General features: G+C 38.9%; 1 protein-coding gene across 7 annotated transcripts in view; it reads right to left on the reverse strand.

Moving 5' to 3' along the window:
• The window catches only part of CCNY (cyclin Y), a 109,723-nt gene that overhangs the window by 27,585 nt on the left and 56,863 nt on the right, over nucleotides 1-25,275 (reverse strand). For 6 of the 7 annotated variants that reach the window (XM_044425147.1, XM_044425149.1, XM_044425146.1 and 3 more), the window contains exons 2-3: nucleotides 17,194-17,268; nucleotides 9,853-9,887 (exon numbers count right to left, since the gene is read on the reverse strand). In XM_044425147.1, the coding sequence (XP_044281082.1) occupies nucleotides 9,853-9,887; nucleotides 17,194-17,268 (110 nt within the window). Of the gene's footprint in view, nucleotides 1-9,081; nucleotides 9,183-9,852; nucleotides 9,888-17,193; nucleotides 17,269-25,275 lie in introns of all 7 variants that reach the window. The other variant, XM_044425152.1, reaches the window with a different exon arrangement.

The raw sequence follows: 25,275 nt of genomic DNA on the forward strand, positions 1-25,275 counted from the left end.
TAAACAAGTTATTGATTTGGTTTTCCTCAGCCTTCCTCAACCTAACAAAAGCAAACAGAGAGGGACTGGTACCTGAACTGTACATCTAAGGACTGTATATTCACCGCTTCATACACCGGGGGGGAGGGAGGCAAAATACTAGGATGCTCTGTTCTTGCTGGAGGAAAAAAGCATCCTGGGTTGCAGCAGTTTTCTTCTCGTGATTTTTATTTCTTTGCCTTTCTATAGATTCTGTTAACCAACCACAAGGTGGCACTATGAAATAGCTGCACCATAGCAGATGTGTGACTTTTGGGGAGGCTTTTATATTCTAATATGTTGCAGTTTAAAATTGAATACCAGACTAAAAAGTCTGGAAAACAAGGAAGAAGCCCTGGAGGACGACAGCATGGTGAAAAGGTCCCACAAACTTCCACAAGCGAGGGATCACGAGAGCACAATAAATGCCTTGTGCAGAGAAGCCTCTTCATCTTCATACAATATGCCAGTCAATGTACAGAGCAGGATGGGGAAGGGAGTATTAATTGTAATAATGTGCCTAAAAAGATCCTGTTTTAACCCATGCTAAGACTCTTATTAAAATGCAGACATGGTGAACAAGATCTAATTGTGCTGCACATGAACCAAGAGTTAAGCCATCATAGATGGTGAGAAAATGTTGTAAAAATATCTATGATGAGGTACGGGGCTGAGGTGCTTTACAACATCTGTCCTACCATCTGTCATATTACATATTAGAGCATATTTTACAGCCAAGATATTCCCTGCTAAGGAAGGAAAAACAGAACAAGCTGGCTAAAAGCTGAACTCAAATCTCAAAAGCTTAATAATATCAATTCCAACACACACACACTGAAATCACGTGGAGCTGAAGAGTAAAGTTTGGCCACTAGTCTAGGTAATAAGCATGGCAGCAGTTCACGAAGGCTTCAAGGAAATGCCTCTCTCAACTTCTACTGCTGGAGATGACTAAACTGAAAATGCTGGGACTTGGGCATGGGATTTTATACATGCATACTTAACTGATGAATTATAGTTTCTCCCGGAAGGCACTTAAGCTCCTCTCCAAACAGGGCAAAAACTTGCAACATTTTGATGCCCAAGCAACAATCCCAATCAAATGGACACCCACCCAGCCAGTACCATGTTAAGCAAGGAACCCTATGTTTACCTACTCAAAAGCAAATCCTATTAAATTCAGTGGAAGCTACTGCCAGGTAAGTGTGTATAGTGTGTGAATTCACCTACAATTCTTGACACTGGTAGGGAAACATACCAGTTATGGATAATTTAGGGAGCATCCTATGCCTGTTCACATAAAACAAGTCCTACAAGTCATAAGAACTTAAGAACACAAGAAAAGCCATGGTGGGTCAGAGCAAAGGTGCATCTAGTCCAGCACTCTGTTCACACCGTGGGAAACCAGCTGCCCACAGGATCCCTCAAGCAGGGTGGGTGCAAGACCTCCACTTGCCTAAGCACTTCAGCATCTGGTATATGCAGGCTTGCTACCTTCATTAAGCAAAGATCTCAAGGATACATTCCACTAACAAGCAAGCCATGTATCACATGCAAAGATACGTGTATTGTTGTGTAGCTGCAGGTGATTTGTCAACTAGAGTATTAATTCAATACTAGCATTAATAGAATAAGACATGTTATAACATTACAAAAGCACATATGCTGACCTTCGTAAGGGAAAAAGAAGCATTTGGCCTGATGAGATAGAGGGAATACAATCATCCTCACAAATCTAATGTGAAAATGTGAAAGACCTTGAAAAGGCCTTCAATCCACCATGGAGTGAATCATGAGGTGGATGGGAAAGAAAGGTTTCACCTCCCTCTAAATCCTATCCAGTGATGCAGTGATCGTGTTTGTAGACTGCATCCCCATCCCCAAGGGAAGCAGCAAAATACAGGGAGGTGTGTTGATTCACGTGTGCATGTGTGCACATGTATTATATGAAATAAAGCTAATGAATCTTAATTACCCATTTAAGGCCAAGCCACCCCAAAATACTATGCATGGTATACAACAATATATTGTTGTAGGAAACAGCAGTTTTTCTCAGCTCCTAGAAGGGTTTCAGCCAAGCTCAGAGGGTGTCACCTGCTAATCAGAAAGTGCCAAGGCTTGAACCTTGCGAGCCTTGGCTCCACCGTGCCACTGATTCCATGGTACAAAGTATGCTTTCCAGCTTTTTCCCAGGTCTCTGCCTCTAAAACCCAAGTGAATACCTGCCTTCAGCAATCCTGCCTGCTTTTCGTCTCCCCTTGGCCAACTACTTTGCACCCTGTCCACCATGGCACTCTGTGACTGTGCTACCACTCTTTGGACTTCAGCCTTCCTAGCTGCAGCAGCACATAGGGCAAAGACGACATGCAAGTGCCCAAACCTCCAATAAGGTTGAGATTTCACCACAGAAAAATGACCCGAGCAGGATGTCAGGATTACAAGCCACAGTTAGCAGTGGAAAAAAGAATGTGTTCTGCAGACCACTGTGCATTCACCAGAAACTGAGAAAAGGGCTTTGTTTGAAAAGCAAAATGAAATAAGAAAAAGGGTTTGCTTGGCAAGCACAATGATCTTGCCTCTCCTTCCAGCTTTCAGAATCACAAAGGAAATGACCAGGAACCAAATTCCTCATATTCCCACCTTGGGTGTTTTGTTGCTATGCCTTTGCCACAGCACACTGGAGTTCTGAAGAAATATGGTTGCTGTTATTTGGTACACAGTCTCACCCCTGCCTCCTTTCTGAACTTTCAAAGTCCTGCTGTTTAGTTCTGCTGCTGGTGGTATTTTATTTCTGAGAGGGGAAAATGTTTGAACAGCTCTAATCTTCAACAGAGTGGCTCTTATCAAAACCAGAACAGGCTACAGCTGAGAATCAATGAGATGAAAAACATGCAAGTTCAGAAGTGCCTGTAGCTCGGTTAGCTGTATATAAATTCCTGTGTGAATGCCTATTTATCCTAATGGGGGTAGCTAGTGGGGGGTTAGGTTGGGAAGAAGGATAAACTTTGATTTCTAAACCCAAAAATACTGAAAGCCAAGTAGCAACTGCTGGCAGTATCAAAACCCAGGTAGTATGGGAAAGGATATGAAAAGACATGAAGAGGCAAAACAAGAAGCACTTAAGATAAAAATAACTCAGACTACACACAAAGGATTGCATTGCCCAGACAAGATGCTCCAACCAGCCTTCACCAGGTTTTGAATATGGGTTGCCGAAGTTGGGTGCTTGGGGCAAACTGCCCAAGGGCCCATCAGTCTCTCTGCCAGAGCTGCCCAGGATGGTCTCCAGGGTGATGTTGGAATCACTCAAGCTGGTTATTCTGGGGAACTCCAGCAAGTCCACAGCTAGGCCTCCTTGTCAAGACCAATTCAAAAATTAATGACTAGCAGGGTAACCATGGGCCTGTCCCAGTTAATTCCAGGGCCCATGCATCCAGCTGGACATGCTTCAGACTTCCTTCCTTCCTTCCTTCCTTCCTTCCTTCCTTCCTTCCTTCCTTCCTTTATTTTGCTAGATGTGATCTGGAGGTAGGGAAATTTAATATAATTTTGTTTTTATGGACAGATCACTATTTCATCAGGTTAAGGTTCATTGGTTTGTCTGGACAGTTAAGTTATTAAGATTGCCTAAATAGGACTATTGGCACAATTTATAAATTCAATAAATAAATGAATAACTCTGAATGGTTTTTTGATGGCTCTTGAGGATTTCCATGTCACACAGTCTGGTAATGATGTCAAAGCCCCGGCAAACCTCTGAAATTGGGATACCTTCCGGCTAGTTTACACCATTGCTCCTGAACATAATCTCCCTGGAAAAAAGGCTAAACTAATTCCTTGGTAGTCCCAAGAGCTGACAGCAGTGAAATGGCAGGAAAGTCAACCAGAGCAAACATGGTGGAAGTCTTGTAATGAATCTGATTGAACACAGGCTAAAGCTCATTTCAGAATCACCTAATCTATGGTGATGATGGTGGCAAAGAAATCTTACTTTCCTGATGTGGTTGTGTCTTCTCAGAGCTAGCTGAAAGAGCTGTTCTGAGCAGCAAACAGGATCTTACACCTAAGCCCACCTGGGGGAGTGAGGAAGCCCACTATCACTAATTTGCTAGGCACGTTGCACATAAAGTCCCTCATATTCTCACCATCTTAAATGCTGTAGTTAGAACAGTACCAATATACATACCATTGACACTTGTTTGCCCAGTTAGGAGGGCTCAACTTGGGTGGCTTGAGGATGTGTAGAGGATTCTTGGGGAGGTGAGATGAACTTCTTGGCCCTTGCTTACCCTGGCTAATAAGAGGAGCCCAGAAACGGACTAATCAAATTGGTGATGATGGCAGAAGCCTCATTATGGGACGGTATGGGCTATCCCAGCATAATTAGAAGAACTGTTAGTGAGACTTGCTTTGAAAAAACCCTCCCTGAATCCCACTATATTGGAGAATTTCAAGCAGTATCTAATACTTCATTTTTGGGCAAGGTGTGGCAGATTATTTACATCCATTTCAAGCCAGTTTTAGGCCCAGTTTTGGAGCCAGAACAGTTTAAGTTGCTTTGGTGGATGACCTATGTCAGCAACTGGACAGAAACTGTTGGTATTGCTGGACCTCTCAGAAGTATTTGACATCACCTGTGGTATTCTTCTGGACCAGCCTGCTATAATGGGACTTGGAAGCATTGTGTTGTTATGGCTCTAATCAACCATAGAGGGTTGAGTTTTGGGAAGGATTTCTGCTCAAGGCCGGAAAGTAGCTTCTAAATATAATATACTCTATTCAATGAGTTTGAAATTGGCTCTAATCAATGCCACAATAAATGTGTTAGCGTTTAAGGTGCCAGAAGACTTTTAGTGTTGTCACAATGGGTCAACTTCAATATGCTTAATTCTGGAAACTACTTTGTATCCACTCATAGTTTACCTCACTATCTAAAAAGCCATCCATTTGATACATGGGATTATGTCCTGGGGACTTAATAGTATAATTTCCGTAAGTGAAAAGGCAATAATTAGAAGCAAATTGGCCATTTGCAAAGATTTCAACAAACTGGCTGCATCCAGTGCTACTATACTCTCATCTCAGCATGAGACATAGGTTATCTCTGGATGTACACTGGGTATGCGTATTTTGTTTCCCGAAAGGAAAAACAAAAATCTGTCGGCACAAGGTAAGACCTGAACACTGCTTTGTTCATTCTTACAAGCCAAAATTAAATGGGCAAGTACATGGATACTGCATGACCTCCTCCAATAAATCTATGCAGAGAATAGTTGGATCAAGTTTGGGGAATCACTATTGTACTCAAAGCAATCTGTTGCAAATGGACCACCAAAACTCAAGGCAGTCAGCAATTCCTCTCTTTCCAGTCTCTTATACTTGCAAAGCACAAATGCAATACTCCAATGAAATAGAAGTACGTTTCTTTATTTTAACATGTTGTCAAAAGGTTGTTTTAGTTTAACAAAGCCAAACTATTTTATTTGAACAAACCATACTTTTTGCTTGCTACTTTCCTTTCCCAAATCAATGAAAAAGGGACTTTTTCTTCCAAGGTCAGATGCCCATTTTTTAAGTATACACTGCAATGAATGTTCCTGGTAAGGTTGGGTGCATTTGTTGACCAAGCCAATGCACAAATTAATGCATTCATCACAGCTGTACATAGTTTTCCTACATAATTAAAATATATGCAACTATAAAAATCATAAAATCAACAGCAAATGTGAGATTTCCAGAGTAATACAAATAAATGCATCTATAAAACATGAATGTTTTCTATAAAGCTCCCTTGATAGTCTTTTTTTTAAGACTATTTAGTAATTAACCACAGCAGTGCTAAGTACTGAATTTCACTAGTTCAGAAAACAAAAATTTATAAGGTACAAAGAGGTTTAAAGCACAATCTTATATCGAAGGTCTTTAGAATTAGGCAAAGTTCCATTCTGCTGGTGGAATGGGAAGCTGCCACAAAAGGTACTATACTAAAATACCCCAGGAACCTTAGTGGAAAAACAGAAATTGGAAAAAAGAATAGGTAGCACAAGGGAATGATACATACGTGATATCATCAATCTTTTCAATCCCATTGATAATGGTAGTTTGATCCAGCCTCAAACCTGGTGAAACTATTTCCCCTCCACTAATTTCAGTAAAAAAAAGAAAACATTTTAAAAAGTTGACCTCACTTCAACATATAACTTACCCACATCATCATAGAGTACATCACAGAAGTGAGTACACCACTCACATTTTGTAAATATTTTACTATATCTTTTCATGTGACAACACTAAAGAAATGACACATGAAAAGATATAATAAAATATTTACAAAATGTGAGGAGTGTAATCACTTCTGTGATCTATTCTAACACAGCCTAGAATAGGGATGGGAAACCTTTTAGAGACCAATAGGGTCATGAGTTTCTGGGCATAGCTGCCCATTCTACACACATTCCAAGAATCAAAATCATGCCAGGACACCTCATTTTTGTAATCCAAACACGAACCTGGTGCACACCCCTAACCCTAATACAGGGCTAAAGTTCCATTCAAACTAATGTGATTTAGAAAAAGCCTTCCTTGAGTAGTTTTTCTGCACAGCTCTCAATTTCTGCCCATTCTGAACACATTCCAAACATCAAAAAAATGCCACGACACCTCATTTTCCTAACCCTAACCCTACCCTGGTGCACACCCCTAACCCTTAATAGAGGGTGAATGTTCCATTGAAAAGAGGGCGATTTTGAAAAATCCTCCCTGACCAGCTTTTTCTGCACAGCTCTCCATTTCTGCCCATTCTGAACACATTCCAACCATCAAATCCATGCCAGGATTCCTCGTTTTTCTAACCATAACCCTACCCTGGTGCACACCCCCAACTCTAATGGAGGATTAAAGTTCCATTGAAAAGAGGGCGATTTTGAAAAAGCCCTCCTTGAGTAGCTTTTTCTGCACAGCTCTCAATTTCTGCCCATTCTAATCACATTCCAACCAACAATTCCATGCCAGGACACCTCGTTTTTCTAACCCTAACCCTACCCTGGTGCACACCCCTAACCCTAATAGAAGATGAAAGTTCCATTGAAAAGAGGGCGATTTTGAAAAATCCTCCCTGACCAGCTTTTTCTGCACAGCTAGCCATTTCTGCCCATTCTGAACACATTCCAACCATCAAATCCATGCCAGGATTCCTCGTTTTTTTAACCCTAACCCTACCCTGGTGCACACCACTAACCCTAATAGAGGGTGAAAGTTCCATTGAAAAGAGGGCGATTTTGAAAAAGCCCTCCTTGAGTAGCTTTTTCTGCACAGCTCTCCATTCCTGCCCATTCTAAACACATTCCAAACATCAAAACCATACCAGGACACCTCATTTTTCTAACCCTAAGGCAGTGATGGTGACCCTTTTAGAGTCTGAGTGCCCAGACAGCAAAATAAATCCACTCATTTATTGCAAAGTGCCAACTCTACAATAAAACCTGAAAACTATCCTTGGCAGCGCACTGACCAGCCATGAAAAAGGTCCGACAAGGTGTGGCTAATAAGTCACGACTCGTGACATCATCGCCTCGTGCCACTGGTTCTTTCCCAGCATGTGCGGTGTCATCCAATGCTCAGCTGCTGGGGTGATGCTGGGGCGACTTCGCTCACTTGCCGACAGAGAGGGCTCTGCGTGCCTGCTGTGGCATGCATGCCATAGGTTCGCTAGCACTGGCCTAGTCTATCAGGCACTCCACAATCTAATTGTTAATCACCCAGAAAGTTTTGGCTATTGGGGGTACATAAATAAAGTAGGGGAGAATCCCAGTACACATGAAGGCTATTATTCAAATGACAGAATGCAAGGTATGGAGCTACATTCTCGGGCCTCATATCATGCACACTTAACGATCCACAGGTTTTCAGGTTGCCTTGAGGGGCACAGGTGCTCCCACACACTTAGGTTAGACTGACTTGCATATAGCTTGTGGGCCACAGATGCACACTCAATATGGCTTCAGACCTAGCATATATAACAGGTTGCCATGCAATTGGACACGCAACAAGCCTACAGTAATCATGCTGCAGAGCAGTGAGGAAAACAGCAGCAACAAGCATACCCCTTAAAGTAATGTGTAAAATTGTATTTGCACCGAGATAAAGATTAACATTTGAAAGAGTTTTACCTTCCTTTTTTACTACATTGAGTTCCCCAAGTATTCTAAAATGTTCTTACTAAAAAGATGGAAGTTACCACTATACAATAAAACACAGTATACAAACAAAATCAGAAGACTGAAATTCAACAGCAGTATGAGAAAGATAACTCAAGTAACGGCTTAGAATCAGAATCAGGCAATAAATTTCCTAAAAAGGAAAACATCTTCAACATTTTCCTAAACACCAGGAGCAAAGTGGTTAGACAGCCCTCCCCCTGGAAGGAGTTCCACAAGGGACATGAAAGAAGACACTGAACTGGATGACTATTCAGCAGGTAATGGGAGCATTCATAAAAGGGTCTAGCCTGAAAATCCAAATACTTGGGAAAGAATATCTGAAGTATAAAAGTTATCCTGCCTGTGACAAAATAGATTCTTTATAACACTGTTCATCTATATTATATGTATTTGTTTATTTTATGTCCTGATCTTCAGCAGGTTCCCAGGTTGACCTATAAATGTTATAATTACAATAAAACAAGTAGAACTGCTCTCCTGGTACTGTGTGCACTTCTTAGACAACAGATGTCTATCCTTATTGAAGATCAGTTTTTAAACTGAATAAATGCTCTGTAAGCACTACACTATTTAAGATGAAATCTACTACAGCAATGGAACAGAGCAATGCTATGACCCAGAAAGATCCATGGATATAACTTTATGCCAATAATACCTAATCTTCTGGGGTTGGAAGTTACATTTGAAATTCTAATAGAGTGATGCACAAACTCTCACAAAATGACTACCATGGTGCTGGAGGGCAGCACTTTGTTCTTGAAGCATTCAAGCATCCCAGTTAAAAAATAAATGAATAAATAAGCTGAAGTCCTATAGCAAATAAAAATCAGGAGAGGCAAGATACCTGGCAGACACCAAGAGAATCATCTGCATGTACTATTGTTGCTCAGGTGCACCACAATGGAGACATTAACTGGAAACATTCATAAGTAACCATAGGATTTTCTAAGAGAAGAAAAGACACTGGAATGCTTATGGCATTTACTGAGAAAAATCAAGTAGCATGTAATTTGCTGAGAAAAAATGGAAATATAGGATGCATGTATAATATATCCTGAGCAGGGGTACCTGTGATTTTATTCCAGGGATTCTGTAGTTAAGATCACAAAACAGTAAGAAGCCTGGTGAAATCAAAATAGTCAATGGCCTGTTTTTCAAGATGGTATGTCTGATTTTTTTAGGTTTCTCTATATCTAATTATCTACAACAACATTTCCTCAAATTCAGCATTGTACATAGATCTCCACCCTTGTCAGCAATTATGGAGTTACTGTATACTCCAGCTATTCCTGAAAGTAAAAATAGCTGCTTCTTTCATAATCTTCTCACATATGAAACTGTCATTCTCCTCCCTGATTATACTATATGACTAAATGAGGGGTTCAAAAAGGGCAAATGCACTGCATCCCTACTCTAAATTCAAGGAGTTCAATATCATGCATGTCTAATTGCTATAGGCTTCATAATACACTGAAGTCTTTCATTCAGTCTCCAAGTAATCTTTGGCTTTTCAAAGGCTGTACATTTATGTAGCTGATTGGCTCACAATACAAACTTTCAGATCTAATAGTATATAACATGCTCTTCAGCCAAAATGTAGTTTATTTCCACTTACGTGATTTATATAGAGACTCTTCCGTTTTTCTCTCACTGTAAAAACAAACATGTAAAAATGTTAAATGATTTTATCTCAATTAACTTTTTAAAACATCTATCATCAGAAACAAAAAGTTATAACCTCCGTGAAACTAACAAGAAAGGTGGGAAAAACATCTCTTAATATTATGTTTATATTCACTGTTATACTGGTACTCAGTTACAGGTAATTGATTGTTAAGCAACCAAAGAACAAGATGTACTATAATTCTGCTGCCTAAAACAGTCCTAGCCTTATGGTCCATTTTTTAAAGTGTGGCTGGAACTTGTTCCTAAAACCAAATTAGCTTTTGATAGACTTGAATGGCACCAAAAGGTGAAATCTGCATTACTGTAGCCAAAATGATTATGGTGATTAGTCTGCAAAAACAATTATTAACGGGTTAATGAAATGTTTCTGTTAATTAGAGACACAAACCAATGCTTTTGATACAAAAAGCAAAGTATATGCCACCTTCACAAGCTAGGACCACTGGGCACAGTTCTATTTCACTACACCATCCCCTTTGCTGCCACCCTCATGCTGGTCACTGCAGCTCCAAAACACCAGCTGATGCCAGTCCATTAATGCAGATGCAAAAGAACATTATATTATTAATATTCGAAATGTCTGACTTGCATAAGAATTTTTCCTGCCCAAGAGTTCTCAAATAAATGCCATACTCCATTTTGCTCAAAAGGCACAGTGACATTGGAAACTGTAACATCAAACATAATCATTATTGGTTTCATCTACTTGACAGGAACACTTGTTAAAAATGAGATGCTTCACATAAAAACAATGATTAAATGAAGCTGAAGAAGTTTAGAGTCCAGATTGAAAAAACAAGCTCTTCCTAATTTTTCTGTTACTTTTTTCCCCTAAACAGGATTTGTTTAAAGCTAACTATTGGACAGCAGCCAAAGTTTCTTAATTTGCTATAGTTTTAAACTCCAGTGCTCCATTCTTATATATCAAAGTGCAATTTAACTATTAAGCCATTTAATACAGTAGGGAGTAATAATTTAAGTGACATTATAAGTGAAAAAGTATTTTTTCAAGTTATTGTGCTTTTCAGTTACTCTTTTGTACAGTGTGTCAGAGGGAGCATTAGTGGAAGACTTCAAAAGGACAAAAGGCAATATGTTTGAGTTAATAATTACACATCAATTATAACCTCTTGCACTTTGATAGCTTTTAAATAATTCAGTGCAGGAATAAAAGCTACATTTCTTCCGTTTGGGGAACTGCCTGGTACTGATCTAAGAAAAGGACTGCATGTATGCAAAGAGTATTTCTCTTCATTTCTCTTCAAACCATTAAAATGATAATTGGATTTCTTTTTTTCTTTTGAAGCTGACAACTGTACTGGAAACAAACAAATACAATGAGGAGGAGGCTATACCAAAAGCAACTGTGAATGGAGTCAGACCCAATTCCAATGCAAACAAGGCACTTCTCAGTGCTCTAGTGACATAAATCCCAATATGACTTTATCATTTCTTGGCTTCAATCCTCCTTTTTAGCAAATCACTGTAGTTTTGGCCTGAAAATAATTCAGGTGGAGTTCTGTGTGGAAAAACCTGAGCTTTCTACTAGGGAAAAAGCATGTGCTTTGCACATAGGAAGTCTAAGTTTGACATTTCCAGCACTAGAAATCTCAGTGCCAGCTCCAAGTCTTTGAAGGCTGTTGAGCAAGACAGTCACAGTAACTCCCCATCACCACCAAATGTGTCAATTTTCTCGACACCTTTGTTCTCAGCTGCTATTGCTCTTCCTCTGCTTCCTCATCATTGTTATCACCTGGCTGAGCAGGTAAGCAGTGGCTTCTACTGCTCTTCTTTCTCCTCCCACCCATCACCAGTGCTTGGCCCAGAGTGAGAGGCAAATGAAGAAGGTGAAGCAGAAATAGGGAAGGACTAACTCCAAAGAGTTCTTGTCCACAGACACATGTTGGAGCATGGGACCTCACCAAGCACCCAGCATGCTTATCCTTAATCCCAAGCCAGATGGGAGCCATTGAGCTTAACAGAGACATCAATCTGACTCTGCCAAAGTACATCAAGTCTCCAGAGATGCACTAACATTAAAAATAGTGCTCTCTGAAGCTAAAAGGAAACGGGGCAGGGGAAATGTTGGCAGCCTATGGATGAACTGTCAGTTTTTCAGGAAGTAAATGTTCTATAATACAGGGAAGAGTCACCTCTAACCCACCACAAACATCTCCCAAAATTTCCCTTCCCCAAGCTTGATAAACATAATGCATATATTTGGAAAAACTGGGCAAAAGAAGGTAAATTGGACTGTATCAATAGCTATGTCATTAAAACTGTCATCATGTTAAAGAAAGAGGCAGAAAAGCACTCCTGAAATGTGTAGCTTTACTTACCCCGTGAAACAACACAGTCAGAGGAAACATAGCTCTAGAACTACAAGGCAGGCCACCATAAGGAGACACATTCTGCCTTATTTATTTCCAACCTTCCCACCAAAACAGCAACCAAAGCTAACATTAAAGGTTTAAGTCCCATTCCATGTCTCCTTTTGTGACCAGAACTTTAAAAGAATCCTCAGACTAATGTAGGCTCTTCTTCTGACTAACTTATGAAAACACACACCATATACTTTTCTGGGCACATACTGAATTTACTTCTAACACCAGAGCTGGCCAACTGCTCTCCTTTAGCTTCTACAACGCTATGGGTCTTTTTTTAGGGAATGGAATTTCGCATCTTTGCAAGCATGGCCTAAAATTAGAAATTCTGAACAGTGTTTTGGGAGTGAAAGGCTGCAGAACAATAAAAATGTTCCAGTTTCGGTAAAGATTTGGGCTGCAATCCAGAGCATCGGAAAAGTGCACATGCCATAGTCTCCTAACAGCACAAAATGAAACCTGTATGCCTAACATAAATTCCAGAAAGCATGAACTAAACACAGTTAAGCTATTTATTTAACATATTTGCGCCCTATCTTTTTAACTGCAAAAAATAATAATAATCACAAGGACAGTAAAGAAATTCAAGTATAGCATATTATCATAAAATATAAATTAGAAAACAGTAAGGCAACAAATCAGCAGGAATTATGATATAACATCAGTAAAATACCAAGACAACTGTATAATTGGTAAAATTCCAGTAGCATGTATAAAAATTGTCACCACAGTTCATCTAACAGTTTTGACCTCATGTCAAAAACCCAGGAAATCAATGGAAAAGGCATTTTAAGAAAAAACAGTACATGAGAAAGGAATAGTTAACCCTTCCTCTCCAGATGCATTCTATCTTGAAAAATGCCTTTGCACACCAATTAACTGAGAAAACAAAATATTTGATTGGCACCAATGGATAATCTGGGCTCTGTGAAGCAGACCCAGCACTTTCAGAACATAACTGAGGCCCTATCAGCTCAGGTTCAACAACACCAATGAGTCTAAATACAGATCTAAAAATGCACCTACTAACTAGCAATCCTTCTGCACAAATCAAATCAAATTTTCAAAAGTTACTTTTAAAACTTGGAAAATCTGTCAAAAAAAGGTGCCGGAACTCCATTCCGGTGCGTTCTATGACAAAAAAAGCACTGCTTCTACAAGTTCAGGGCAGCTGCACTGGAGTGCGAAAAAGCTACGGTTTCTCATTAAGTTTTTGTTCAAGTGGTTTTCCACACCACGGAGGAAGCCACTCGAATGCAGTTGACTGCAAAGTATATGAAATCAGAACAGTGGTCTGCAGTATCATGCATCTTAACAATCAAAGAGATGTCAACATTCTTTGCCCACAATGAAACCTTAAATTACTACACCAAAGTGAAACATTAATGTGAACATTCCCCCATCCCCCATTTTATGACCACTGACTTTTTTTCATGACTTTGCATAGCTTGTGACCTTCTGGTGTTTCACCACCAATATCATAGCACCACATGATTACGACTTGATGATATTGAAGAGAGGACAAGCAAAGTCAGCACGATGCTGTAAGGATTTGACAGAAGCAAATCCCTTTCCCTGCAGACAATCAGGATAACATGTCCAGCTTTGCCAAGTTTAAATAGTTGACTTGCCTTTGCAACATACCAGCCTGTTCCTTCTTTCATTAAGTGCAAGAGCAGTGTGATGACTCTGCTTGCCCTCAGAGACATGCCATGAAGTCAAATTTGATTGGCTTCATGGCTAAATCGCTCTCCTTCACCCACATACTCAGAAAACCAGAAAGGAGGTGGTACAAAAAATGTTCACAGAAATTAGTCACCCGTTTGGGTTCATCCTAGTTTCGATTTCCAGTAAAGTTTACAGTATAGCTATAAAAACAGCTAGTAAAAATGTCACAAATTGCACAAAGATTTCCCCATTATTCTCTGGAATGACAACAGAAGTAAACATCACGCAAAAATGGGGATTAAAGCAGCAGATGAATGCTTCTACTAATGCTTACCACCTTATCATTTTAGCAATTTTATGTTTCAGCTTTATTATGTTGGCCTCTGTTATATTACTTTAGTTTTATATCTGATTGCAGACATGTTTATTTCTTTATACTCCTGATTGTTTTTGCTGGTGTTTAATTTGCATTTTGTGTAGTTTTTGTGTTTTGAATAATGCCTAGAAAATTTATTTATAAGGCATTTAATAAAACAAGCAAATAAAACCTTTATAGCTTACTGCAGGTCCTGATGTCAACATGAGGGGAATTTCCCTGAGCGGACACAAAACAGACAATTATCTGCTGTCATCATGGCTAGGTTTATTGCACCAGAATGCTCTGTGGTTCAACACAGATGAAAGCCACTGTGGTGTGGCAGTTCGAGTGTTGGGCTGAGGATCCTGGAGATCTGGGTTCTATTACCTACTTAGTCATGAAGCTCCCTGGGTGTCTTTGGGCCCATCAACCACTCTCAACCTAACCTACCTTACAGGGTGGTTGTTGTGAGCATAAAATGAAGCAGAGGACTATATAAGTTGCCTTGGGTTATATATTCAACATAGTAAGAATAGTTTACATTGGGACCCAAAGGCATTCCAGGGTAATCTAGAGGGTGGCCACAGATGCCATAGCTCTGCTAAGCGCTTCTCTCCTTTGCCTGTCCCTGCCACCTGGACAAGTAAACTTGGCAAGAACAGGCTGCAAGTAGCATGTATGAAAGATGTCTCAGTCCAGTACTCAGAGGACAAGTGAGAAATGAAACAGGTGTAACAGTAACTGCTGCTGTTATTTCATTCTTGGAGGGCCTCTACCATGGGTGGCTCTGGAAGATCAGCCTAGAAAGCAGTTAGCACAGAATGTTATGTAGATGGGGCAGAGGGAAATCAACAAATAGCCACCATTTTCAGTAGCCATTTCTTTAACAGACAATATGGTTGCCATTTGTTACACATGATAGCTTCTGGATGAAAAAAGTCCAAACACTGCCAATTGAATAATCCAACAGCAACTGAATCTTTCTCCCCTGATGACATCAAGAAACACTCTAAAGCAAACACTGCTAATTTCCATAGGAGGTAAAAACCCAGAAAAATAAACGATGTTCCACTCCACTGATGAATGAACCAAGCACCAGAATGCCTGGGTTTTATTTTTAAATGGTGCTTCCTAAAATGAAATATAAATGAACAACTTCAGCTTTGAGAAATAAATATATCTGGTGAGAGCCTCAGCAGATGCAAACTTTTCCAGTTAAACTAACTTGCTGAAGAATGTTTCCAAAAATAAGCAATTCTTGCAAGTTTTTAAAAAGGGACATCATTTACAAAGAGACAAGAGAAGAAGAGTATTGTATCTAGAGAGAAAGAGAGAGAGCGTGAGTCAGAAGGGGCCTCAAGATCTAGTTTCAAGATCTTCCTTGGCTTTAATAAATTGGGTTACCTTTGAGCAAATAACCATTTCTCAGCCTATGGCAGAGTGGCCTACATTACAAATGTGTAGTAAGCACTCCTAAGAGCCAAACTACATGTTACACTAAACATATAGTCACATTTACATGTTTGGAGTTTGTTGTGGAAGCATCAGGAGCAAACCATGGCACACAGAGATTTAGCCTATCATACTATGGTCCTAATGAAGATCTGCCTCCAGATGCTATATGGTTTGGGATGGCAGCTACTAAAAAAAAAAAAAAAACACGTTCACCACAGTACCATTCTTCATCTATTCTCCCTCAGTGCTATTGCACAAAACAATCAAGAAAAAAGACATATTAAATGCAGTAATTTATAATGTGCTGCCTAGCCCTGAAAAGCACTCTATATACAGAAAAAATGCAATAAAAGCAAGTATTGACTAGTACTTTTAAGGACAAGAGCAAAACCTACATGCCATCAAAGTTTCCCTTATATACAAAACTGGGTGCACTAAACAGCTGAATTACTATTTTGTACTTATTTGGTATAAATGAGACCATACATGGTAAGTTTTTTAGTACTTTGCAAAACTTTATAATAAAGATGGTATATGGCTACTCATATATGGTATATAACCATTCAATAATTTATGAAAGGTATTTATGGTATATATATATATACCACTCATAAATTATGGTATATAACCACTCAATATTTTAACATCATAGTCTACATTCTTTTCAAATGAAGATTTATATCCATAGAAGAAAAATCTACATTATATGGTTATCAGTTACAAAACACTTAAGTTGTGTCTCTATAATGGAAACAGATGAACTGTAAATAAACACAAAGGATTCAAAACAAAAGCTAAATAATAAAAATAATATAGTAGCCTAAACTCAGTGATTCATTCCCTTTGAAAATTCACTCAAATTGAGAATCAATAGCATGTGAACACAAAAGTCATTTTGGAAAACGAGACTGAATTGTATATATTGAATTGCATCAAGCCCATTGTAGAGTCTAGCATTTTTCATTGCTGATGAACTTCTTTTTTAAGAGAAAGAGTTTGCTGATCAAAAGGAAGCAAGATCATTCTTCATTCTCAGATTCTTTTGTTAATGCCCTAAACTAAATAAATCATGCAAAGACTGGCATCCTTAACAGCTTTATTGGAACTTATTCAAAAACAAACATGTATAGGATGAAAGTCTTGGTGTGATTAATTTCCATTTTTGGATCAGCTGACAAAACGATCTGAGCATATGAAATCTTGATTCAATGCATTTGCATTAGATAACTTGTCCTATAAATGCCATGATAAAACTGATGCACCAAAATTCTTTGCTAATGATGGAATATCTCAATTGCTACTGGATAAGATCTTACAATTGGGTCAGAAATATATAATGTACTCAGCAGTCTGATTCTTAATCAATAATCTTTCTTCCAACACTAAAATAAAACTGATTACTCACCATCCGTTTGTGATTTGCTGAGAAATATTGTGCTGGCCCGTGGGTGATCTGAAGGATTGAACTCCATGTTCAAATCTTGAAAGAGAAAGAGGAAAAATGGGAATATAGATTGCTTAGGATAAATAGATTTTCTTTCATAGCTCAACCACACATTCATCCATTCTGAATTAACTAATGCACAGTCCTGAGATCCCAAATTAACCCTTTTCCCACACAGGGTATCCTTTGTAAAAAGAAAAGTTTGTAGTTGTGAGCATCATTCTGCATCTACATACCTACCAATAAAGTAATGAGCAAATCACTGAGATGAGGACATGAGCTGGCTTTAAAGGGGGATTAAACAAGCTCCCAGTGGTGGTCATGGCTGAAGGTAAAAGGGCACAAGGCTAACCTCCCACCCATCCCCACCCCACCCCACCCCACCCCCAAGATGTTGCCATGTTTTAGCTTAACGTTCCTGCCATCAGTAAGTACCCTTAGGACACTGTAACTTTTTACAGTGGGGAAAAATGCACAAAAGGGAGGAAACTACAAACTGGTCAGTACCTAGAGTAAGGGAGCACAGCTTTCTGGAAATGCCTAGGAGGCTAAATTGAAAACTCTGAAGGACTGAATTCCCCCTGCTGCTCTAAACAAAGCCTCTTCACACAGTAAATATTTCAACCCTACACCTAAACCTGCAGAAATGTGAATTGGCAAACTACGGTTTTCAAGCACAGGCTTCCTACTCCTTAGGGGACCAGGATTAGCTGCAGTTCGTTATCAAACGTTGACCTCAGAAGTGTGCCCAGTGAGACGATCCATTAACAGGGCTGCTGAATGATTATGGTGAAGAAGGGAAACCCATCTGGGCTTCTCTTTTGCCTTTCAGTGGGCAGAAATCAGCAAGGAAGCTTTCTATCATATAGAGATCAGCCTAATTATATGCTCAAAACAGCCCATCGTAAGGTTAAAGGCTGCACAAACTGAAACAGTAAAGAGTCAGGAACACCTATCAGTGTGAGGCAAATAAAGCAGTTTCTGAGATGAACTTCCATGAGTGAGGTGTATAATTCAAACTGCCAGGTGTTTCCTTAAGTTCATGTCTAAAGCCAAAACAGGAATCCTTCATCTTGTTTAGACAAAGTTGGCATGCACATACGCCTCTTACAACATGTACAGCTTTTAGGGAAATGCATTCAGCTGAGCCTGGTGACCAAAACATGGACATATTTAGCAACTCCACAGACCAGCTCTGTTATCTGCCAGCCAAAAACAAGAAGTGGAGAAACCACCTAGGGATGATACCTTATTAGCAAGGAACATTCTTCACTTGGCTCTAAGTTTGTCAAATTCATCACATCAAGCAGTAATGAAGTTAAAGAAAATAGTGGTAAAGAGATTTATTCAAGAAAGGTCAAAAAAGAAAGAGAAAAGGATGCTATCTTGGCATTACTGCCACACAGGAAGGAGGCCACCACAAAAAGAGTGAAGGCCTGGTATCCTAGCAACTAACTGCTGCTGAGGAATTCTCAGAACATTCCTCAGGATGCAAATAGGAAACACAAGTCTTTGCTTACTGGCTTTATTAAAAAATGTCACAGGAATGAGCTTCAGGAAAGGACAAGGATACACACATGCCCTTTTGGAGCAGAGTTAAGAGCTCATTTCCTTATACTTTCTGCTTAGCCACATTCACACGCCTGACTTGCACGAGACGCCCATAACAAATGGGGTACTTTAAAATGGGAAAAGGAGAACGCCACTTCAAGTTTCAGTAGCAGAACAAGGTTCTCCTATGAACCATGTTCATGAGGCTTTGTTCCGCAGGAAGACTGTAAGGACTGGCCCGTTCTTGCGCAGGGTAAATTGCACTGCTATCTTCAGAATCAGAGAACTCCATCTAAGAAAAAAACAGCCAGCCTGAGCCAGTTCTGCACTGTCTCAACCTGTAGGTTCTAAAACAAATCAGGCCCCTTTAAGAGAAAAAGCCTTGGGGTTAAACTAAATGTTCAGGTATTGACCCATAGTCCAGGTGAATAATTTTCTTTATGCTTATGGAAACATATGTAGCCCCAATATGGATCAGGGCCATGGTGCTCCAGGAAGAGAAAAGGGTCCAACTTCTCCCCCTCATTTCCCCCCAAAATCGAATTCCTTCCCTCAGCAGGGAATTAAAAGGAAAAAAAAAGCCATCCAAGTCAATGGAGACTTTTCTGCCTCCCCCAGGGGGAGGAGGGATTTCACAGGAAAAAATGGGAGGTGGGAAGATTAAATTATCCTTTCTGGAGCTTCACAGTCTTGATCCAAATTAGGAAGTTAGGCAATAGGGAACAGACTACATGTATCTTTACTTCTAATGTTAGCTACTCTGTTGTGAACTTTGGAATAAAGTTGTTACGAAGCACAACTTTTAGACTCAAGAATAATTGAATAAAAAATAAAATGGAAAAGTGTTCATATGGATAGGTCTACTCAATAGAAGGGAAAAGCTGGTGCTTGACAATTCTTTTTGTGCTCTAGTGAAAAGGAGGAAAGTTAAATCTCATCAGGTCAACCAACTTGTCCAACCCAAAAGGGATGAACCTGTCAGGGCTATTGCATTAACATCTCAAGGATTCAGTCTGTTACTGAAAATATTCACATGTCAGAAAGGAAGGAAGGAAGGTACATGCAGAAAAATATAAAGCAGGGATTTTGTAGCCAAAACGAATAGCATCATTTCTGCATATACACGCGTGCGCACACAGACAAGGTAAGCCTACAAAACAAGAGGGAATTTTATGGTTGTTGAATATGTGTTGGTCCAAACAAGGAAAAATTACGAGGACGGTTAATTCCACCCTTTAATGGAATGATGTGGAAATGATTTCATGTTTCCCATGTAGAACACAAAGTCTTGCTTCAGTAACACCATTATATTACTGAACGTAAAACTTGCAGTTCACTATCGCCCCTTATTATTGAGAGAGACTACTTCCCCCTTATTTCATTCATAGTTTCTTTCATTTTTTACTAATGCTGAAAATGTAAGTTGAACATGTTCAAGCATGGGCACAGAAGTGCACAGAAAAAACAATCCATGTAAAGGCAAGTAAAGTGTTTCTTGTTTGAAACAGCAATCAGTATTGCATTATGGTTGTGTTTGGAGTATAATTAAGGAATGGGAGCTACCGTTTCCCTCCCCCCACTCCCAAACATTCAGCTAAAATAGGCCACATTGTCAGCGCTGTGTGTGTGCTGCTATAATACCACACCATCACAGAATTTGTTATTTGGGTAAAGAATTCTACATCTTCAGCTGATACTTAAAAAAAAAATCAGACTTTAAAACTGCTCCAGTATAATGATCTGTCTCTTCCTATAACTAGTGGAAGAAGAATAGAGTCTCTACTGAAGGTAGTTAGAAACAGTTATTAAGGTTCCACAGAAGTACAGTAGACTCCCAACTATCCGGCCTAATGTGGCGGAAGGGCAGGCCGGATAGGCCAGAGTTCCATAAATGCTCACTTCCCACCCCACCCATACCATTAAACACACCCTTTTTATACCAAAACCCACTCTAATTCATATTTTCTGACCTCTTAGTACAGGCCAGTACTTTATAAATGTTTGTTATGTACTGTACATTTTAAAAATTTATTACAGAAAAAGGAAGTCCAAGGATAAAAATATTGTACACATTTTAAGATAAATTTTATAACGTCTAACTTAATTGCAGGAAACATAAAATCATGTACACTGTACAGTATGAATATATACACTTTTAAAATAAACAAAACATTAACATAAAACATAGGCTTAATTCTTACAAAAATTATTTAAACTTATTTTACTGTTCATTGATAGTTATTTTTTAACTAGGCCGGATAGTACGGAGACCGGATAGTCGCAAGCTGGATATTCAAGAGTCTACTGTAATGCCCATGCCACCAAACCTGTGCAAATTTAACAGGCAATCCAAGATCTAAGTGTATCTGTTTACTGAATCCATATTTTAGACTTTTAAGTGAGGATCTAGGACTTAATGGCCTGGCTCGCACATAACACTTACCCTTTGTTGAATTCTAGGTAGTTATGGTACATGAACACAGCCATACTAATAAACTACAGTATGTCAGCATGAACAATCCAGAAAGAGAACCCAGCAACAAATCATAAGTTCTCTTCCCAAGTTCTTTGTAGATAGCAACTCATAGTTAAATAACAGCACAGTGATTGCCTATAACAAGAACCCATGATTTGACAACTGTCATATGCCTATGATGCTTACACTAACTGAAACGTCCATCACATCTTGATCAAAAGCTCCTATCAATGCATCCATCCAGACAAACAGCTGTTGATCCAGTTCCTCTGCTCCCTGGATCAGCTCTGGAAAACCTTTCTTCTAATGGATCTTTCTTCTCTGTTCCAGTTAGGAACACTGTGCTAAGGGGAAATCTTACTTTGCTATTCTTCTGGGCCTGAGAAAATTTTGGCAAAAATCTCCCCATGTCAGAGGAAAAGCTCTAAGAACTGGCTGGGACCATTATTTTGTCTCCATGACATCATTAATTGTGGTCTTTTTACAACTAAATGCATAAAATCCCATCTGGCACTTCACAACAGCACTAGCAGTTTAAAGACCTTCACAATCTTTGTTACAATTCTGCAATAGTTCAACATTATATCATCTATTAGTGGGGTTTGTGTGTGTGTGTGTGTGTGTGTGTGTGTCTCTTGCAACTATATAGGCACAGGTGGAGAGGCTTCGTAGCCTCATTGTTTGCCTATCAATGCATCTCTCATATGAAGAGGGTTCTGTCTTTCTGTTAACTCTCGATTTTATATTTATTAAAACTAATGGTAAAGTATTTGGCCATTTATTTATTTATTTAAAACATTTCTATGCCGCCCCCATCACCACAAAGCCTCGGGGCAGCTCGGGTCCAGTCTCAGCCAAGACTTCAGCTAGCTTATTTTTAAGGACTCCATTTTAACATTCTATAGCCCCTACTGACTTTGGAAGATAAGGGCAATGGGAATTCTTCTGAATTTGTAAAGCTTTGCAAACTCCTTTAATGAATAACCCTGTAAAATGTGTCTCTCTGTCCAAATTTATTGGCAAAAAAAGCTCAAAACTTGGAATAAAATCTCAAAGTTCTGCTTTAAACACCAGCAATGGTGCAGCTTTAGAAACAGGGTATGTTTCTACCCGCCTTGACTACATGCAAACCACAGCCAGCAAATATTCAAAAAAACATTTAGGCATCTGCATAAAGTTGGCTTAGATGTTTACAAATGGGAGGGGTGAACTACTCCTTTTGTCTTTATGTATTTAAACACATTCTAAGCCTGTCAAATAGGGCATGCACTACAACATTAGTGGTAATAACAAAACAACCAACAGTTGGCAACAACTCAAATTTGCAATCAGAGATGTACAGAAGTCAGAACATTCTCTGAGGAAGAATCCAGTGAACCTCAGTTGGATGGATATTCAGCACCACATATCCTGATTCTGACCTTGGTGGGAGTGAAGCAAAGTAATTCCTGCCATTATTATCTCAGCTTGAAATACAGCAAGGAAATATGTCTGAGTCCAAAGCTTCTGATGAAACCTGCAGACAATGTCCCAACTTCTCTTCACACAAGGACTTCCCACTATTTCCAATGATTGGCTGGAGTGACTACCAATTTCTCCTAGGGTGCATTTAGTGTATCTTGATTTCATTTTGCTGCACTACTCTCCAAAACTCCTTTTTGCTACAAATGTATTTCTATGAGACACATGAGTAAAGCAAGAAGACTTAACTTCACCAAATCTTAATTTGTTGGGGAAAATAAAACCACTTCTTTATTTTTTTCTAAGCCTTAAGTCCAACTTTTGGAAAATTATAACATAATATAATGTTGCTGGTTTATTGGCATGGGTAAAATAAATCTGAAGTCCAAAGAAATGAAAGTTTTTGATTTTATTCATTGTCTCATCAGTTTTACATCTTTATCAGAAGTTTTGCTGATACTTATTACAAACCATTGTTAAAACTTCACCTGTTCAATAGAAAAACAAAACAAACATTAAACCAAGACCAAGTAAAGTTTTCTTCTTTGAGTCTTCATCTATAACCATTCCAATATTGGGGTTTTAATGATTCAGACATTAACAGAAGAAGACAATTAGTTTTCTTCTTCATGTGAGGAAAAGACTTGACAGGTAGTATTTTGCACATTTCTGGCTATCAAAGGTCCAGGTGAGCATGACAAAGAAATTTTGATGGTTGTCTCAGAAATAACTGACATAAGATTCATGTGTGCATGCCTGAATAGAGTTGTGCTGCCTTAAAGGCATTGAATTTGCTATTTTTCCTTCCACTGGGCTTAAACAAGAAGGTAAGAAAATATATTATAAGAGTGCAACCCTAGAAGCCCCCGAGTCCTGAAAAGTATGCTAACACTGAGAAATGGAAGTAATCATGGCATGATGGCTGAGAAGAACGTTGCATCCAAGTTCCACTTGGGAAGTACCAGACCTCTGTATACTGGGAGAAAAGCAACTTCTTCCCAAAACTTAGAATTTGGGGGTGCTTCAAAATAGTAAGGATTCTAAAGAAGTTATTAGAGTCCAACAAGCAGTACAGACAATCTCCCCGGTGTCCAAAAGCCGTGCCAATGCTTTGTAGCATTTACTTTGTTAAGAGTATTAAACGTTGCCTTTCCCAAAGATTTTGTATCTAACGGCTGTCTTTGGAGTGAAAGTGAAAATGTTTGCCTGCAAAAAATATTGGGCTAAAATACACAAAGGGCTTGAGGAAATGCTGCATAAACTTAACATTAAACATGAAGTCTTTCTACTAAGTATATTTGACTTTACATATAACTACTGCGGTGAGGATTGCATTCGCCCAACATTGGAGAAGCAAAGAGCCACCTACTGAAGAGTTGATCTTAAAAAAGATTTTGGACTGCATGGAGATGGACAGATTGACCTTGTCTTTGAAGGAGAAGGAAGATACAGACTTCTATCAAACTTGGAATATTTTCTATCATTGATTAGAGAAACGGGACTATGTGTTGAACTGAATATGGTTGTTGAATGTAAAAAAGAGCGCGATGTCAACCCAGTATGTCCAATGTCCTGAATAATTGTTGCTTTTTAGTTTTGGATTGATAGAGAAAATAATAAAACTTGATAATTAAAAAAAAAGAAAATGTTTGCCTGCTTATAGCAACATTGACAAACGTTGTCCCACAAGAGCAAGAAGTTAGAACAGGATCATAGTGGTACAAGATTTTTTTTTAAATAAAATGTATGTCAAGAAGGCGAATGTATAGCCTTCTTAAAATATGTTTATATTGATCTTGTTATGAATTTAGAAATTATACATACTTGTATTTGTATTAAATGATTTTTACTTCAAAAAACCTAAGACCAATAGTGGCCCTTAAACGGCTTTGGCAACATCGTGTGCTGTTGCCATTCTCCAAAATCAAAGCCCCAAACATTAGAAAATAATTTTGGAAGAATGGCCAAGAGTTTTTTACACCTAAATGATATTTGGTGTGGCCCAGATAGCTGCTTGATTACACCCAAGTCTTCCTTCTTTTTGTTCTGTTTTTCCTTTAGTGGGTTCCTTTCCACAGTCTTTTTGCATGTTGTTATCAAAATGAAACATCTTTTAATATAAATGAAAAGAAATTGAACAATTTATTGTACAGCTGTATTAAATAACGCTTCATCATAGTTATGCTTACAGATGGATCCATAATATAAACCAGGATGAACTACCAAACAATATAAACAAGGGCAAATCTACCCTATGTTAATGCAAGAATCCTCCTATAAGGTGATCAATCTATTTTCCAATATTGATATTTTCCAATATCAATGAATACTAAGAACTTGTTTTATCTCGATCCTGAGGGGAAAAAAATTATCCCACTTCCATAGAAGATTTCTTCTGTCCAGTAACTCTACCTCCTCCCACCCTCCCTTTTTGGCTTAATTGTCTAATTTATTCTAAACCACTTGGCATAGAACTCCTTGTTGTTGTTGTTGTTGTTGTTGTTGTTGTTATTATTATTATTATTATTATAACATTTCTATGCCGCCCCTTGCCG

The sequence above is a fragment of the Varanus komodoensis genome, unplaced genomic scaffold, assembly GCF_004798865.1.
Source record: "Varanus komodoensis strain SLA01 unplaced genomic scaffold, ASM479886v1 scaffold15, whole genome shotgun sequence".
In the NCBI taxonomy this organism is placed as follows: Eukaryota; Metazoa; Chordata; class Lepidosauria; order Squamata; family Varanidae; genus Varanus; species Varanus komodoensis.